The sequence below is a fragment of the Panicum virgatum genome, chromosome 9N (assembly GCF_016808335.1).
Source record: "Panicum virgatum strain AP13 chromosome 9N, P.virgatum_v5, whole genome shotgun sequence".
Lineage (NCBI taxonomy): Eukaryota > Viridiplantae > Streptophyta > Magnoliopsida > Poales > Poaceae > Panicum > Panicum virgatum.
In genome coordinates, this window is record NC_053153.1 from 79237216 (window position 1) to 79256258 (window position 19043).

Consider the following 19043-nt stretch of genomic DNA (forward strand, 5'->3'; position numbering starts at 1 on the left):
TGAATTTTGAAATCGCGGATTGGCGCCAGTAGAATATTACTATCAGAGCCGATTTGCCCGTTATGTATGGTACTTCACGAACACGAACGTCGAAGTATTTCCGGTTGCTCCTTCGATTCCGTTTCTATGAAAAATCGAGTTCAACCTGACAGTTTCACATGAAAAAGCTCGTCACTGCCCATAGAGATTTCACATGAAAAGTTTATATTTGTTTGAACATGAAACCCTACTAGATTCCAATATCTCTATATCTATCTCTATAGGACGAAATCGGGCCGAAATGCCTAACGGGTAGGGTATCCACGTCAACCACAACCCGCTAACCGTCCGATCTATTCATCGTGAGATGCTGGCCGTCTGATGCGGGCTTCGCGCCCGTTAGCTCGCGAGCCCGCACGTTGATTCGCGAACCCTCCACGACTCTCTGCCTCCTCCACACGGTCCACTCCGCCTCCCACCTCCCTCAGCCTCTTCTTCCCTCCTCCCGCTGGCGCCGCGCGTGACTCCGCCGGCCACCGCACCGCCTCCTCTGCAAGCGCGCGCCGCCCCTCCCTGTATCCTCCACGGTCGCGTGTCGCCTCCACCACGCCGCAGCCAGGCCGGGGCCACCGCGCTGCCTCCTCCGAGCCGAGCGACCGCCGCCGCTCCTCCTCCAGGCCACCGCGTCCTCTCCGCCTTGCTGCGCCCTCTCCACCGGCCGATGCGTGCGCCTCCGCCGGCTCCCGCGCCTCCTCCGGGCGCAGGCCGCCCTTGCGCCACCTCTCTCTCCACGCGCTCCGCCGCCGGCCCCGTGCCCAGGCCGTGCCACCTCCGATTCACCACGCGCTGCCGCCCTTGTCGCGCCGCCCCTCCATCTCCTCCCGTGATGAAGGCGCGGTGCCGGTGCCTGTGCTCCGCTGCTCCTTCCCCTCTTCTCCCTCTCCGGCTACCCCTCCTTTCTCCCGGCCCTCCCTCGCGCTGGTAGATTCACCACCTACCCCGTCGCTATGGCCATCGAGACGCAAGAGAACCTCTCCCGCATCCCCGATGACGACGACTGCCCCCGGCTCCTTGGTTGACCGTTGACTCATGCGCACCATCATCATCCGTGGTGGTCAGCTTGAGCCCCATCAACGCCCGGCCAGACAGCTCAAATCAGGTGCCCAACCCTATCTTCCCCAGTCTCCCTCGCTGCAGCATAGTAACCCTCCTAATCTATTTCCTTGTTGTAATCCACTTTTTCATTAAGTTTGGAACTTGGCTAGGTGGCCCCCGTGGACGGCGAGCATGGGATGCGGCTGCCTCCATGTATCTGTTCTTCTAGCCTCAGACTCATAGACAAGGAAGAGGCATAGTTGCTTATGCCCTTGGTTTGAATTAACTGCTCATCTTCAATTACTCTGATTGCCCATGTCATGCGCATCTGATTAGGTTTTGAAATTTCGTTCTTCTTTATTAATTTTTCCATCAGCAGATCTCACAGCATGGGACAATATTCCCCTAGAACATAAGCAGAATAAAATCGAGAGTTGGAAATAATTTGTTTCGTGTGCAAGTATACGACACACAGCTCCTGTCAAATGCAGGGCTCCGTCATCAAGTTGCCCTTTTGGTTGTAGCCGAAGAAGTTTTTCAGTCTCCAATGATGTTCCAAATAGTTTAGTTTAATGGAAAATAATGTGGCAATTAAACCCATATCTGTCAGAACTTGTGCTTGTATGGTTTAGTGACAAGATAGTCTGTAGAGAAGAAAGCACCTATTTCCGTACATCTAAAAAAATTAATCTGCAGCTGATAGCATCTGTTACTTAGGATAGTACACTGAATGGTATCTCACTCAGGTTCTTTCTTTCCTATGCTTTTATAGTATATTTACGTAAAGACTACTGAGGAATTGTCCTAAGTATGGCACTTGGCAGCCAGTTGGACCATTTAGTTTTGCAAATAGCTAAGCTCTGTGTTCAAAATCTTTGCTCTTCTTATTTTTTAGCCCAATCAGTAGATGCAAGTGCAATTTCAATCAGCTATCATCAATTCATCATTGGTAGATCCTTATGTTAGTCTCTGCATTCTAACTTGGAGAGAGAGGAAGGCATATAATTTCCTTATATAGTCTCTTGGTTAACCATCAAGATAGCAGAAATCAATGTAAAGCTGTTATAGGGTCAAATACTTATTACATGCAGTGCTAGCTATGCTAACAGCACAAAGTAGCTTTCATTCTTTTAACTATTTGTCCATATGCTACCATGGTCCACTTAAAAATAAAACTATTCCTTGTAAAAATGCAATGTTGTACTGTCAAAAAGCCAATAGGCATTGATATGTTGTATCTAATCCAAAGATGATGCGACCTTTACTGACAGCATTAATTTTCTAATTTTCCTATTGCTAAATCATGTTCAATCTACACCTCAGCTGATCGGATTCCTATTAACTCTTGAATTCTCTAAAGTGATGAAAAACTTTGTGTCTTTATAAGTAGGTTAGCAGATATCGGCATTTCCAACTTTGAGCAGGTAGCTACGCTTGTTAATATTCAGCTTTTATTTGTGGATAGGTGCTATAGAAGAAATTAAGAATTGCAAGTAGAAAACTGGAATTTCATAGATGTACTGCATTGCTCCATTGCCTTCCAGAAATGTTGCTTACTCATCATTTTGCTGGCCTGATCGTTATTGCATGGTAAATATACTGATCTGGCAGCAGATTGAAATTTGAAGAACATAAGTCCTGAAATATACTTCCAATGAGATAAGAATTAAGCACTGACCTCTGGTGTCTTTCCTAACATAGTGAAGTTATTAGAGGATATTGCCCTTGCACTATATCTAAACTTGGCACAGAGACAACTATTTGTTAGGTTTCCTTCTGTCAATATTTGTTTGTTTTCCCTTCAGGCTTGATAAGAATCACTAGCATAAGCATTGGCAAAAAAAAAATTCCAGTTCTAGCTCTTAGAATTTTCCATATTTCTCTTCTATTATTGTTGCTGGTGCACCTTGAACACTACTGGTACTTCCCTTTTGTGTTTAGAACTTTAGATACGTTCAATCAGGTATTCAGATAGCAAAGAAAATATGAAAAGAAGAGTGGGCTATTCCAGTTCTTAGAATTTTCAATATTTCTCTAAGCATGGCCAGGTAGACCACATGCCTCCTGGTTTGGTACAAATACGATTAGTTTCTGTAAGCTCAGGGTCAATACCTGCTACAGAGGCGTTGTTTGACGACAACGAGCTCCTAGTCTGTGCTTCGTCCTGTGGTGTTGTGAGGATACGCCGGCACCTTCTGGTTTGGCATCTCCATGTGGTGCTACGCCGCACGGCCGCCACCAGTGAGTTGCACCACATGGCGTGAGCTATCCACGCAAGCATCGTTATCTTCGAGGTAATTCCGCAGCAGGGGTTAGGATAACCCCCCCTCCCCTGATGGCCCAAAGACATTCGACAGAATACCCAGGCTGACCTTTGTGCTAACGCTTCTAGCATCTCTTCCTGCAGCTGTGATGATAAAGTGGCCAGCTTAGATACTGAAACAGTGAAGGGACTCAATTTGTGATCTCTGTTAGATTCGATTGGAACAACATAGCTATATTTGTAAGAATTTGTAGTATCCAAACAAAACATGTAATGTGTTCGGCAGAATATGTCCCTACAGATACCTGTCATCCAGGTTAATGTACATCGTCAATATTCTTCTAGAAGAGCATTTACGTGTATCCAGTGCCATATCTTAGCTTTCATTGATATTCTCCTCCGATTTGCAGGGTGTCATATGGCAACAAGATCAGTTATTTTGTTTTCCAAAAAAAACGCTCTGCAACATGTACCACATATGATTAATGAAATGTTTAGTTGATGGAAATCAACAGCCTTTATGTATTGCTTAATTACGTAAATTCAATAACAGTACAATGCTTGTATTATGTGAGTACAATGTTTGGCTAGTACAATGTTTGGTTTAGACATTATATTATTATGTGAGTACATTATACACATATACATGTCTAAACCAAAGATACCAGGATGTGCCTCTAATCAAATGTGACTTTCGAATTTATAAATAATATTATAACGATGGAGAAAATACATATCATTCAGAAAGCCACCCAACAAGATATGTTTATGTTTAGAAGGATAGTGGTAGTAAGAGGAGTGTATTGTGGAAACTGAAAATTGAAGGCAATTATGACTAATTTGGAAAGAACCAAAGTGGACTATTTTTTGGATTCATGTTTCATACATGAATCAATGCTAACCAGGTTTAGTAAAGTTTAGCGAAATTGGTAAGAAGAGATTGGGTTGATCACATTAACCTAGATAAAATAGCAGAGAAAACAAGCCAAAGGATGAGGTTTGCCTCTAAAACGCAAGGACTGAAGGCTTTTGATGAATAGTGTTGAAGCTGGTAGTTCTGGTGATCTACTTATAGCAGCCTGAAGCCCTCTGTAGGTAGAAGAGTTGTCCAGCTGCTTTAGTAGATTGATGGCATGACATTGAGCACTTGAATGACCCAGAAGCCATGAATGACCCAGAAGCCATTTTATCTGTAGCTTTCCATCAATGCAAGGATGGCTCTTTCCTTCCACAGAAAAAAGCAGGGACAGTGTTCAACCTTGAAGGCCTGCATATCCTCTGAAGTAAGAACAGCATGGCAGGTTCATAAAGATGTGGGATGAGGAAAAATGTAAATAAACAATTGAATCGATCAAAGTATATTACAGCATCTTCTTTAAATATCCTGGAATTTGGCATAATTGATAAATATACTTTGGCTTAATTTTATGTATGAGCCAATTAATCAAGTATACAAACATCTAAGACAGTATTCAAAAGCTGTCTTTTAATTTGTTTGCCTAGATCCACAACTTGATTAGGCCAGTCTAGGTCTGTGAGATGGTTTTAGACATAACTTTCTGAAGGCACATGGAATATATTTATTATTTGGCAAGGGCATGGCAGAAGATGTCACTGTATTCATTTTCACCTGTTCCTATGCAGGAGTGTATTTTCCTACTGTCCTGGCTGTCATAGAAGAATCAGAACACGAACCTGCAGCTCCTGTGAACAACATACATGAAGCACATGTTAGTATTCAGTAGTCAGAAAACCTTCATGTTGTCGCTGGTTACACAGCAATGGATAAAAGATTAAAAAACTGACGGGCAGCAGCTTCGGCTGCGTTTGATACATGCTAGATAACTCAACACTAACATCAAATATGCTAGTATTAATCTTTACACAAATTAACACAATTAATTGTTTGGCATAAAAAATGTAGAATCCAGAAATAGATCATGAACTTGAAATATAGTGAGTATGCTAAACTTGGGTTTTCATGAAAGAATCAAGAAACGTGTCTCTGGGGTATGAGAAAGAGCAACCTGCATGTATGCCTCCTTGGAGCAAAAACAGAGTCTTGAGAATGTGTCTAGGTGTCTTTGTTGTCTATAGTCAGCAACCAGCTTCACTAAAGGGCACGTAGAAAACAGGGTTAGTACAAGTGCAGATCAAGGATGTCTACTTTAGCCCACTGGAGAAACATGCTACAAACAAAAGATAAGGAATCAGAAGACGTGTTTACCATAAATTTAAAAAATGAAGGTAGTTCTTTTATGTACATTTGCTATGGATAGAGAAATAAAATAAAGAATTGAGCTATGAAAAATCACTAACTAAAGGTAGCGTTGTAGCACCATTACCTCTAGGTTAGAAGCATGGAAAAATATTGCAATAGTAACCTAACAGGCTATACACAAACCTGCAATAGAAGAAGACTAACATTGTTAAACTATCTAGGATAGCATTAGAGGTATCTGTGAGAATTCCAGAACATCCTAAATGGGAGCTGAGGACGGCAAGACAGCTGGGCCAGGTACCCAGGATGTGGCATTCCTGATGTGATGAGGTGATGGAGGTGGGCTGCTGCAGCACAGGCTGTACATGAACTAAAAAATCAATAAGACTTCTGTCACCATATAATTCTGAGTTTGTTCTCACAGCTTCCCATGCCTACATCAACACATGATGTGGATCAAACAGCTAGAAATATAGCAATGGCATGGATGAATGGGCATAGAGATATTTATTTAGGATTCAAAGATGGGGTGGGCGTCCGGCGATATGAACTGGATTGAAAGTTTAACTCATCTGGAGTGTCTTCAGTAACTGAGCCTAGGAAAATGGGCGAAGATAATGATTAATGAAATATAAGTACCAAGGAGTATTGCATAAAAATATTTGGAGGCTGATCTGTTATTCTAAAAGTAATGCCAAGTTTCAGAATATGTATGATTGCTGATTGGAGGCGCATGATTGCTCGCCTATTAATAGTTTTGTCAAGTTTATGTAGTAACCAAGAGCTTAATGCAATAGGCAATCTAGCTATTGCTAGTATTGCACGCAACGCTGTGAATTGAAAGAATCAATGAGCCCTTGTATAAATTGAATAACCACATAAATAGGCCAGGTCCTACTATGCAACAGCTAAAACTCTATTTTGATATAGCACTATGTAGTGAAATAGGCCTGATGTTATGGAATATCCTCTATCTTATATAATTCTTTTTCTCTTTTCCCCCCTGCTGGCAATATCCAGAACTCAAACAAAAAAAACTATCTGTACATGAACAGTCACGAACACGGTGTATCACTAATTCACTACATTTGCAAATAGAAATTGGATTCAACTTCTAATCGATGAAGCTTTGAAGCATGAGCATTATTCTAACTGCATCATTAATATTTATTTTGCACAGATTCCCCCAGCTTAAAAAATTCCTGATTCTCAAAGCCTAGGTGGGAGAAGAGATAGTACCAATGTCGAATTGCAAACTGCAGCCCCTTGGTGACTCCTTGCATACTTTGCACTTGAGAGAGGAGAGCAGCAGCAGTTGTGTGTGTGCGTTGTCAAATACTGAAGGGAGGCTGCTGCTTTAGAATTTGTGAATATTTTGCCTATGTTTTTTTAGCCAAGGCATACTCACAGAAAGAAATTTTAGTCAAGAGATGAGCACGACATGTTCTTATGCATATTTTTAAGCAGATGCTCAAGGTGAATCAACACATGAGTACAAAAATGGGGGGGAAAGCATACCCTGTGATGTTTGCATCTTGCCGCTGCTGCTGCAGATGTGAATTCGAGGTGGCAAGCATGTGTATTGGCGTAGCGTCCACGCCCCGCCCAGGCCGTAGTTAGTATCTGCAAAGTGAAAATAGATTGAGCAAATCATTAGCCACATCGAGAGGCAAAATCCACTGTCCTGGTCAGTCGTTACCCAGGCATTGAATCCAACGGATTGAGGGAGGAGGATCCGATACCTTTCTGCTCTCTGCAAAGGGACAACGAGCTCGTCATGGTGGGATCTTGGGGAAGGAATAGATTCTAGAGAAAGAATGGAGGTAGAAGCAGAGGTCAAACCTAGCAAGCATAAGGCAGTGGGGATGGAGGCACGCAGCAACCGGAGGGAGGCACAGAGGAAGCGGAGGGAAGCGCGGGCGCAGGTACGCGACGCGCAAGCTGAGGACCTGGCGCGCGGGGGGGGGGGGGGGGGGGGGGGGTGTTATGCCATGGAGAGGCGAAGAGGCGGAGGCGGACGATGAGGGCAGCGACGGCCGGCGGTGGGTGGGCAGAGTGCTGGGCTGGAGCAGCTCGCCATCATCGCCGGAGGAGAAAGGGGCGGCGCGACCGGTTTGGTGGCGATGGCAGATCGGAGGTGGCGCGGCGCGGGCACAGGGCGGAACAGCGAGGTAGAAGCCGGACGGACAACGAGGACCGTGGCGGGACGCTGGTACGCGGTGGCTGAGGCGGTGGGATGGCGCCGTCAGGGAGGAAGGGAGTGGCTTGGTGGATAGAGGGCTGGAGGGAAGCGACCCCGGAATCGGGGCGACGCGCGGCGGCTGGGCGGCGTGGCGGTGCGCCGTGCTGGATGTCGGCCAGGGGAAGAGGAGAGGGAGGGACGGCGGCGTTGCGAAGAAGAAGGGGCGGCGTCTGCTGGGGCCGGCGAGGCCGCCGCGCCAGGAGGCGTGCGAGTGTGCGGGGGCGGTGAGGCGCGCCGGCGGCGCGGTGGCCCGGGAGCCAGGGATGGCGCAGCTCTGACGGGAGGAGGAAGGGAGACGCAGGGGGAGGAGGGAGGCGGAGCGGGAGGGCTCGCGAATCCTCAAGCGGGTTCGCGAGCTAACGGGCGCAAAGCCCGCATCGGATGGCCAGTGTTGCACGCTGAGCTGATCGAACGGTTAGCGGTTGTGGGTGACGTGGATACTGTGCTGATGACTTCCTCTACCATCCCTTTGCTTGCTGCTCAAAGCTTCTCGAGAACGATGCACCAGTTGGATTTGTCTTAGAATTGGTCAACAATAGCAGCATTCTTTATACCAGAGACTAATCTGAAGTTAAGATAGTTTATGATATAAGATATCCTGAATCAAAAGAGCTGATATACAGCAACGACGACAAGAAAGTAATACTGTACATGCTTATGAAGTGCAAGCAGCAGCTGACATTCTTTTATTTATCTACCATTATTGCTACCCAAAATTTGCAACTAACAACCTGGGTAAGACAGTCAAAGTGACAAGCTGCAATGTGAATTGCATAGAAGTATAAAGGTAACATGTAACCTTTCTGGAAAACTTTTAGTCAAGGAAGATTCGATAAAAGAGTAGAAAATATAGCCAGCCAAAATTTTCCGATGGCATCAAAACTGCTTTTAACAGCAGGTGTTACCCTTTTTAGTTATTCTTTTTTTTTCCTTGCCTTTGCAGCTAAACAACATATTGAATTATTGATCAATCAATACACTAGTATCGCTTGTAAAACAGTGAGGAAAAAAAAACGAAATAAAACTATGAAACAGAAAGCCTTGGATGCAGAGTAAGAATACTTCACCTTTGAAGTTCCCCTTCAACAAAAACATGATAATAACGATTGTAGACCACTGTACCCTTCTTCTCATCTTTCTTTGCAAATCCATTCTCAAGAGCAGCAGCAGATGCACCACCAATTTCTGCTCGGTGAAATGGTAGATGCCATGGAACAAAGTACTCCTGCTGATTTTTCTCATCCTGATCAGTATTTGTATTACTACAGTCCATAATGGTCTTATCCTTCACGGCATCATGGCATTTTTTCAATTCAACATCAGTTTGCTTCAGCAAACCAGCATCTTCATCAGTTTCTGCAATGCTTTCCAGAAGAGTTGCAGATTGACTACGTAATGGAGGACTGCTCTGATCAACCCACTCTTCATTATATTTCTCGCAGAGAGGAGTCCACTTGTTGAGCAATGACTTGTCTTCCTGCTCCCTAGCCCAGACTGTGATGAGCACCAGACCACCTCTCCGAACAACACGGATAAGCTCTTCTATGGCCTTCCTCCGCCTATCATCAGTGCTTAAATGATGCAACACAGCAATTGAAATTGCTGCGTCACCAAAATCATCTCTGTATGGGAGGTTGACAGCATCAGCAACCAACACCTCATGCCCTCTCCCAGAACATATCTCAATAAGCGGTGGGCTTATATCGCATCCTATGAAGAAACAATCAGGGTTGAAGCCCAAATACTTGCCATTACCACAGCCGGCATCCAGTACAATCGACCCTGGCCTCAAGGAATTCAAGAACCCTGCAACCTTGGGCCATTTAGCAAATCTTGTTGCGCTGAAATGGGGAGCTATGGCATCATAGACACGATGCACATACTTCTTTTCAATTTCTGGAGTGGACTGAACACTTGAGACCCGCCAACAACTCATCTAGAATTGACTTAGCCATTGGATGGGACAGTGCATGATCTCAGCCGTTCATTTAGAGAGAACATTTATTTAAATTGTATAAAGCTGCCGTACCCTCATTAGTTTATATGCTACAAAGTAGTCGTGGTGTAGATTCTAGAAAGAAGATACAAGAACTGATTTGGACCACTCTAGAAACGGTACAGCTGCCAATTGCTCGGTAGAATCTAGAGGAAACCAGGAGGTACAAGGATGGTTCACCAAGTCAAACTATAAATATAGGGTGATTAGCCACCTCCAAATGCTGCCCTCAATTGCACTCCCGACATCCCAGCACGACACGCTCCTTACATCCAGAGTGCACAGCCCACCACAGCAACATCGGCTTGGAGAACTTGCAAAACCTGAGGATTATCTCTCAAGGTGAGACTTCATGATTAAAAGTTACCACAAGTCGACATACCAATTTGCAGGTCTTTATATGTCCTTTTTCCCAACATTTGAATAGTGTTAAAGTCATTACTTGAATTTCAATATCTCTTTTGCGGTGCGTGAAGGAACGTACTCTTTTTTTCGAGGAACCATGAAGGAACGGACCGTTGAGAATGGGCCTATGCACGGATTGCTAGATCCGTTACCCTGTTCCCGATCCCAAGAAAGAGACGTATAGAAGTTATAGATAGATCTCGTCTCCCTTGCCCAATCTTAAAAAATAATACACGACAACATATATGAGACAAGTATGTAGGGAAGAACACGTAGTCCTTTATATAGACGTAGCATTTAGAGAATATACGGTAGCTTCTAAGGTATATATGGTATGAGCCCATCAATCTTCTAATTGAGGAATTCTTAGCACGGACTTCTGCTTGTCCGGCTCACCACTTGGGCCTTTTTATTTCTACTTAACTCATTACTTGAGCCGGCCCAGCTCTAAAATACCCCTTCGCTAGTCGCTGGCTATCGTGTTTCTTGTCGCTTTATCGCACTCAGGTAGAACAGCAATAATGGTGACCGGATCTCTGGTGCTCCGAACAAGCCAGAAAACAGGGGTAGCCGGGTTCTACAAGTATTTTTGTGATGCCATTAATGGTAGGTTGGTAATTAGATGTAAATGTAGTCGTACTTAGATTGTATCTTATAATGATAAAGGTGGGTAATTTAGATGTAGATTCATGGCTTACATTTTTTTTATAATGGTAGAGTGGGGTAATTATTTAGAAAACATGATAGATTCAACCATTTTTTAATGGCGATTAGAGTCTACCAAATTTGTGGTATATCTTTACGAGTTTTCGAAGAATTTGTAGGATTAACACAAAAGGCTCCATATGTGTTGTCATCCTTTATGTTGTAGCTTTGTCAGTGTTTGATATATATTTAGTTGAAATATAAAAATTTAACTTACATGTATCTCTTGGTGCATCCTTTTATTGTTACATCATGAATTTATATTTCCGCTTTCAAATTTTGATCTTTTTTATGTTGTATTTTTTTTATCAATGTGATAAGTTCAAACTGTGCTTATTATATCTTGCATTCCAAATTTCCCTTTTGTATTGTATTAAAAACATTCTAGGTTCTAGACTGCACTTTTAATTACAATAATAGCATAAAAGTCATTTTAGCCGACACTGTGACACTCAAGACATTGAATTTGCTATATCAAGAATTATATGTGCAATAGTATTATTTTATTAAACATATCATGCTTAGAGTTAAACTACCAACATTGATATACCATAATGTTTGAATCAAAATGTAAAACCTTATTTAAAGTACCAACTTATATATTTTAATGGAGTATTTAGTGGGGCATTTTTTTTAATTCTTGATAAGCTAATTAAAAAATACAAGTTATTTATTAATGTTTACATGGTCAATATGGTGGCACATAGCATCATGTTTATTTTTTTAGTCATGGTACAAAGGTGTAGTTTAGAAAGATATATAACATATTTTATTGTTATTGTATTATTATATTACTATTCACGTAGAATCGAAGGATATTTCAATTTGTTCGTTATAACAATAAAAGTGTGTAATTTTAGATATAAATTGGACGTGTTACTAAATATCATATTTCGTAATATGCCATTATATGAGTAATTTAGAAGCAAACTTAGAGATTATTTTGCATTATACTGCTAGAGTGGGTAATTTAGTTGGGTTCTTTTAAATTATCTTTCATAATGACAAGGATCGGTAATTCAGATGCAAATTCAAGGGGCTGTTCAATTTTTTATAAAAGTAAATGTTTTTATTGTTATAAGAATTTTTAGGATTTACTTTTTTCCTAACATGTCTAATGAGAATTAGCGGGCATGCCTTTTTCCTCGACAGAATTTTGAGATGACTTGGCTATCTTGCAGCAAACCTTTTTCCTAATTAAGAAATAAAAAAGCAAGGCGGCCTTCACCATTCAGTAAAGACTAAGTATAACCGTTTTAGAACAACCCATAGTACTCGACCAAACTTCACCATACTTTATTAGTAAAAAAACAGAAAAAGGTACAGCACCACGCGTAGAGCCTCAGTCCCAGATTGGTCGACACCAACCAAACTCGGCGAAGACTTCCAACCCGCGGCAACGCCACGGTCTGCTCTCGCAGCATGTGACAGCAGAAGGACCCCGTGAACGCTCGGTCCACTCGTCGTCGTCTTCGGCTGACTCGTAGCAACTGCTGCCTCGAGTGCAACCATATAAGCATCATGTCCATACGGCCGGGTTGCCTATCTAAACCCTTGCTGTTCTGAAAACATACAATAATCACCATGGTGGTGATCCTCATCAGCAAGCCTCCCTTGCGCAAGCTCGCCTTCTTCATCATTTGCCTTGCCACATTCGTGGCTGCACAGACCTCACTGGCAGCTCACGGAGCAATCGCCTCTGTCCCTCACATCCCTAACTCCGACCAGCTCGCGCTCATGTCATTCAAGTCACTCGTGAGGAGTGACCCATCGCGAGCCCTAGCTTCGTGGGGTAACATGTCCATCCCCATGTGCCGGTGGCGCGGCGTGGCGTGTGGCCTGAGGGGACATCGCCGGGGCCATGTGGTGGCTCTGGACCTCCCCGAGCTCAACCTGACGGGCACCATCACCCCTGCGCTGGGAAACCTCACTTACTTGAGGCGACTCAATCTTTCATCGAATGGCTTCCAAGGGTTCCTGCCTCCAGAGCTAGGTACTATCCATGACCTCCGTGTGCTGAACATAGGTGCAAATCAGTTCTCAGGAACGATCCCCAGTTCACTGGGAAACCTCTCAGCGTTGACAGCTCTTTATGCTTTCGAAAATAACTTTGAAGGAAGCATTCCACCACTACAACACCTCTCGTCTCTTAGTGCACTTGGGTTGGGGACAAACAGACTCCAAGGAACCATCCCTTCGTGGTTAGGCAATCTCTCTTCATTAGTATTCCTAAATCTTCAGCACAATGGTCTTGTTGGTCAGATCCCAGAATCATTAGGAAATCTTGAGAAACTTACAAAACTTGATGTCTTGGTAAACAATCTTTCAGGCCCCATACCTAGTTCGCTTGGCAACCTCTATGCCATCACTGAACTTGCTCTAAATAATAATGAGCTGGAAGGCCCTTTGCCCCCTTTAATGTTCAATAATCTTTCCTCCCTTGAATTTCTAAATATAGAATACAACAACTTGAATGGGACCCTTCCCCCTAATATTGCAAGCAACCTTCCGAATTTAAACTTTTTTCTAGTATCAGACAATGAATTTCAAGGCATGCTCCCGTCATCCCTTTGCAACGCTTCCATGCTTCAAGTTCTTGAAGCAGTAGAAAACTTCCTGTCGGGAACGATTCCAGAATGCTTAGGAGCTCAACAAACGAGCCTGTCTGCAGTGTCAATTGCAGCAAATCAGTTTGAAGCAACAAACGATGCTGATTGGAGCTTTGTGGCTAGCCTGACCAATTGTAGCAACTTGGTTACACTAGATGTTGGCTTGAATAATCTCCATGGGGTGCTGCCAAATTCAATTGGTAATCTCTCAACACAGCTGGAGTATCTCAGCATCGCATACAACAATATAACTGGAACAGTGACAGAAGGAATCGGTAACCTCATCAACTTGCAAACACTTTACATGCCTCATAACACTCTCATAGGTGCTATTCCAGCATCTCTAGGCAACCTGAATAAGCTGTCTGAATTATTTCTGTACAATAATGCTTTGTCTGGACCCATGCCAGTCACTCTTGGCAATCTTACACAACTTACTAAACTTCTCCTCAGTACGAATGCTATAAGTGGACCTATACCATCTAGTCTCAGCCACTGTCCTTTAGAAGTATTGGATCTTTCTCACAACAATCTTTCTGGTCCGACACCAAAAGAACTCTTTTCAATACCAACTTTGTCGAGTTTCATTAACATTTCTCATAATTCCATATCTGGGTCTTTGCCATCAGAAGTTGGAAAACTAGAAAATCTGAACGGACTTGATTTATCTTATAATATGATTTCTGGTGAGATTCCATCCTCCATTGGTGGGTGTCAAAGCCTAGACTATCTCAATCTATCTGGAAACATCCTTCAGGGGACAATTCCAATGTCACTAGGAAATCTAAAGGGCCTTGTAGGGCTTGATCTTTCTCATAATAATTTGTCGGGGGCCATCCCTGAGATCCTTGCCAGACTAACTGGCCTTTCGATACTGGATCTTTCATTCAATAAACTCCAAGGTGGAGTTCCAAGTGATGGGATATTTCTGAATGCAAAAAAGATCTTAATCACTGGGAATGATGGTTTTTGTGGTGGTATCCCTCAACTGGGATTGCCACCTTGCCCCACCCAGACCACCAAGAACCCACATCGAAAACTTGTCATAACAGTCTCCGTATGCAGTGCAGTTGCCTGCGTCACATTAGTATTTGCATTGTTTGCACTCCAACAAAGGCGCCGCGAGAAGACAAAATCAGACCAACAAAGGTTGGTCTTGGGTGAGCAATATATGAGGGTTTCTTATGCCGAATTGGCTAGCGCGACAAACGGTTTTGCATCGGAGAACCTCATAGGAGCAGGGAGCTTTGGATCAGTTTACAAAGGAACAATGAGAAGCAACGACCAGCAAATAGAGATCGCTGTGAAGGTTCTCAACCTCATGCAGCGTGGTGCATCTAAAAGTTTTGTTGCAGAATGCGAGACTTTAAGATGTGCTCGACATCGAAACCTTGTAAAGATATTGACTATCTGTTCAAGCATTGATTTTAAGGGCCATGACTTCAAGGCCCTCGTGTATGAGTTTCTACCGAATGGAAATTTGGATCAATGGCTGCACAAGCATATCATCGAAGATGGTGAACCAAAGGCACTAGATCTGATTGCAAGATTAAATGTTGCAACTAACGTGGCATCCTCACTTGATTACCTTCACCAACATAAGCCAACGCCGATTATTCACTGTGACCTTAAGCCAAGTAATGTTCTCCTGGACAGTTCCATGGTTGCTCGTGTGGGTGATTTTGGGCTTGCAAGGTTTCTACATCAAGATGTTGGTACATCAAGTGGATGGGCATCAATGAGAGGATCAATTGGATATGTAGCTCCAGGTACCTTTCATTTGCTCTATTCAAATGTACTGCACTATGATGGCTTCAACCAAAGCTCAAGGCTTTCTTAGTGTCAACTTAGATATATATGTTAAGCTCAGCAATACTACACTTTTTACAGAATTTGAACATCTTATATGTTGACTTTAATACATACTTGTAGGTAGTTGTTTGGAAATGAATTTTATACTATAGTTTACTAGATGAGTATACTAGAATTCTTATGATGTGACTTTATTGAAATTAAAAGAAAATCTCATTTTGGTTTGTTTCAGAGTATGGATTGGGCAACGAAGTATCCACCCATGGTGATGTCTACAGCTACGGCATACTATTGCTGGAAATGTTTACTGGGAAAAGACCAACAAACAACGAATTTGGTGGAGCCATGGGGCTCCGCAAGTATGTTCAAAATGCACTACCAGACAGAGTTAGTACTATCATGGACCAACAGCTACAAATGAAGACAGAAGATGGGGAACCAGCCACCTCAAACTCCAAGCTCAGAATTTCCTGCATCGCTTCGATCCTGCAAGTTGGGATTTCCTGTTCAGAGGAGATGCCCATGGCTCGTGTGTCAATTGGAGATGCTCTGAAAGAGTTGCAAGCAATTAGAGATAAGTTTCAGAAGCTCCTTTGTAGTGAGGAAGCATCATCATCGCACTGAAGGTTCTCCAGCTGCAGCCATTGGAGCATGAGATCAATTTGTGTGATTGCATGTTATATTTTACTACTATTTTCAGGAAGGACTATGTTCTTCCAAATAAAGTTGTAGCTCCTTTTCTATTGTTTGTTTGAACTAAAACGTCTGTGTGTTGAATATTCCGATCTTAACAAGGCATACTCTAAAAGAGTTGTGCGCATGTTTTTCCCCCACTTTTTTACTATATTTGAGGTGCCTGAAATTTTAGATGATTTTTTCGGACTATATTCTTATACTGCCAACTAGTATAAGTAAACTAGAAAACCTTGGGCGTGGCGTTGCCGCGCCATCTCTGAGCTGGCCAAAATATTTCCTTGCCATTGAGATGTGAAGAAATTTATCAGTCTTCATCCATGGCTATTAGTTAGGAGATTGATTGTAATGGCTACTGTTAAGAGGAAGAAAATGTGTGCATTGTTTTTTTAGAAATTGAAATATGAAAATGAAGCCAGCTGCAAGTGTTGAATGGAAGGACAATGCAATATCATCTAAGCTTTTAAATTACTGAAGCTAGGCATATATATTGACACAAAAAAACAGCAGTTATCAAACCATAGATAAATAAGAATAGAAAACAGCAGAAACGCTCAACCATGTTTCAGTCAGATCAAGAGCTCGTGACATGAAGATATTATTGTTTCAGCCGAAATAGTTTTTGTTTTCTTGTATATTTCTTTGGATGATAGATAAAAAGATTGGAAACGAGTGTGCAGTGTAGTGCCACTGGAATTGTATTTAGTCAACAAAACAGAAAGGAACACAATAGAACCACATACTGACATACCTCTGCTCTGGAGGGTAGTGCCAAAAGAGCATTGGCAGGAATTTAAAAAAAAAATACAGTAGCAAATTCATGACCATAGGCCGTACCATTCATGTTAGATAACACTAATTGTTCCTGGAGAGTATGCTAAAATCAGGGGGGGGCACAAAATCAAACAACATCGTAAAAAGCTGGGCACTCTGCCGAATGCAACAGCTTGCTTTCATATCAATTAAACTCCCATCCTTTGGAATACATGTAATTTTATTTGTAATAGAAATTCTATTAGTCTTGATAATTAGCAATCAATTTCATTTGTAAGTATGTGAATTGGGGTGATATGAGGTTATTTATTCAGAGATAAATAGCATTGGCAAGCTTATTAAATAGCATTGGCAAGCTTATTTAATACAAATAAATTGCACCTAAAATGCATTACAAGATTTTATTACAGGTTTAGGAATAGACAGCTTTCAAACATATCCATACGCATGCTCAAATTTCTCTCTCCTTCAGTTGCTAATCAAAATATGGCTAGCATGGCTTGATAATCATCCAGGTGGACTAAAGAGAGGATGGGTCGGATGAGAAAACCCTTTAAGGAGTGGACCATTTTCAATTGGATAAGCTTACACAATTCATCTTAAACGGCCTATGGGACAGGATCACAGGAGTGGATCATTTTTCATATTGGTTCAGTCTTGCAGCACATTTCTCGTATCTATTTTACCCTGCATGGTATTTCTTTTGGACTGCTCATTATTACCGTACTATCAATGCTCCTAATTGCAGTGTTCACTAACAATTTGCCCCGGGGAATAGTTACTGGGAAGATTAAATTTAACGTTTATCCACCGCTGAGGTTCTTTAAGGCATTGCATCAAACACCTTTGATGCAACATTGAGATAATATCGATAAACCCCACAGACCTAATCCCTTTTGCCCAAACGGAACAGAGATCGCCAGACTGAAGTAGTGAAATGGTGGTGCTTAGAGTGATGAATCGTACCCTGTTTCCTTAATCAGGGCCTAAATGGATAAACTTCTTGAAATCAATAGGGAATTAAAGGAATCAGCCGTGGAGTCAGGAGCATACCATTCCTTTATTATTAGAGGCGAGCGGGAGCCTTGCCAGGTGGTGCATGGCCAGCCACGATGCTAGTCGCTGAGGATCGACCTGAAGACACCAGGAGCTCAGCCGAGCTCGCGCTGCTGACATCAAGTGGCTCCGTGCTGAAATAATTCCCCATGCCTCCGCGACAGCCGAGTTCGTGACGAATATCTCCCGCATCTCCGTGGTGACCGTAGCTGTGGTGGCTGTGACTGCCGTGCGCGGGCGCGGGGGGGGGGGGGGGGGTGAATAGCAGGGACCAGCACGAGGCAAGGAGGAGCCTAGAGAGAGAGGGAGCGGCACGGCGCCGGCGCCCGCCGAGATAACTGGGACGGGAGCGGTCCGAGCGGGTGGTGGCGGCGGGCGTGGAGTCCTGAATCTGTGGCAGCAGAGAGTGGAGGGCGGGGATCCAGATCGGCTGACGTTGAGCGCTCTACTTCGGCGGGACGTCCGACGCCGCATCGCCGCCCGTCCGGCATCCAACGGAAGAAAGCGAAAATGGGACGCTAGGCTTTAGCAGACGCACGACGCGGCCCAAATAAGCGACCGGCCCAGCCCTAGGCAGTGGAGTAAAATGCAGCGGCGCGAAACGGGCAGGACATGGGATAAAATGGTGCGAGAATGACAAGAAACGAGCGCGAGAACCAAAGTGTCGATTGCCGGAGGGGACGCGCGAGGGTTCCGATCGTCGGAGGGGACGGTCCCATCTTCTTCTCCTCCTGTACGTAAGATGATCAATGTCAATATCCTTTGCGTTAAGTATTAATCCATCATCCATCGTCTTCATTCTTTACTGTTGTCCCCATTACTGAAGGTTGTTTATCCCTGAATGCCTTGCCTGAATTTTTTTTCTTGCTCTAAAGTTTCTAAATGCTTGAAGTATCAACTTTGAATTTTTCTGAATGTTCTGAACCTAGATGTTAACTAAGGTTAAGATCTGAACTACTTTGATTTTTCTCATGATTGAGAGCAGGCTTCTTTCATCAGGCTGCTTTAAACTTGACCACATTTTTCCATTTCAAACTTGCTTGTAGCAGGTCATGTGATGGAAGAAAACCAGAGCAAATCTAGCAGTCCTATGATGGAAGGACATAGGTGTGCAATACTACCCCATGATGGTTCTCTTTGAATTTGTGTCTATATAATCAGTGATCATAGAACATGTGTCTACTTTTTTCTGT

At 43.2% G+C, this 19043-nt stretch overlaps 2 protein-coding genes and 1 long non-coding RNA gene across 6 annotated transcripts; 2 read left to right on the forward strand and 1 right to left on the reverse strand.

Moving 5' to 3' along the window:
* The first annotated feature begins 449 nt into the window (after positions 1–449).
* On the forward strand, positions 450–3737 carry LOC120688081. Of its 2 annotated transcripts, XR_005680970.1 has the most exons (3): positions 459–1138; positions 1245–3368; positions 3482–3709. It is a non-coding gene; the product is annotated as an uncharacterized LOC120688081 (long non-coding RNA). The 2 variants fall into 2 exon arrangements; XR_005680969.1 differs by having other exon boundaries at positions 450–1138; positions 1245–3737.
* Positions 3738–4173: 436 nt separating this feature from the next.
* Positions 4174–18444, reverse strand: LOC120688079 (tRNA (carboxymethyluridine(34)-5-O)-methyltransferase-like). 3 transcript variants are annotated; one of them, XM_039970227.1, is made up of 7 exons: positions 17848–18444; positions 8868–10119; positions 7301–8365; positions 6798–7181; positions 5365–6154; positions 4968–5041; positions 4174–4615 (listed from the first exon to the last, which is right to left on the reverse strand). In XM_039970227.1, exons 2-3 carry the CDS (start codon positions 9734–9736, stop codon positions 8320–8322), a joined length of 915 nt encoding a protein of 304 aa, XP_039826161.1. In that variant the 5' UTR covers positions 9737–10119; positions 17848–18444; the 3' UTR covers positions 4174–4615; positions 4968–5041; positions 5365–6154; positions 6798–7181; positions 7301–8319. The 3 variants fall into 3 exon arrangements, 2 of the variants coding, with proteins under 2 accessions (XP_039826161.1, XP_039826162.1); XM_039970228.1 differs by lacking the exons at positions 8868–10119; positions 17848–18444 and having other exon boundaries at positions 4174–4604; positions 5365–5450; positions 6798–6896; ... (1 more) ...; positions 7301–7311; positions 7401–8135; XR_005680968.1 differs by lacking the exons at positions 8868–10119; positions 17848–18444 and having other exon boundaries at positions 7301–7311; positions 7401–7530.
* On the forward strand, positions 12466–16132 carry LOC120688078 (receptor kinase-like protein Xa21). The gene is made up of 2 exons (XM_039970226.1): positions 12466–15284; positions 15560–16132. Exons 1-2 carry the CDS (start codon positions 12491–12493, stop codon positions 15949–15951), a joined length of 3186 nt encoding a protein of 1061 aa, XP_039826160.1. The 5' UTR covers positions 12466–12490; the 3' UTR covers positions 15952–16132.
* Positions 18445–19043: the final 599 nt, after the last annotated feature.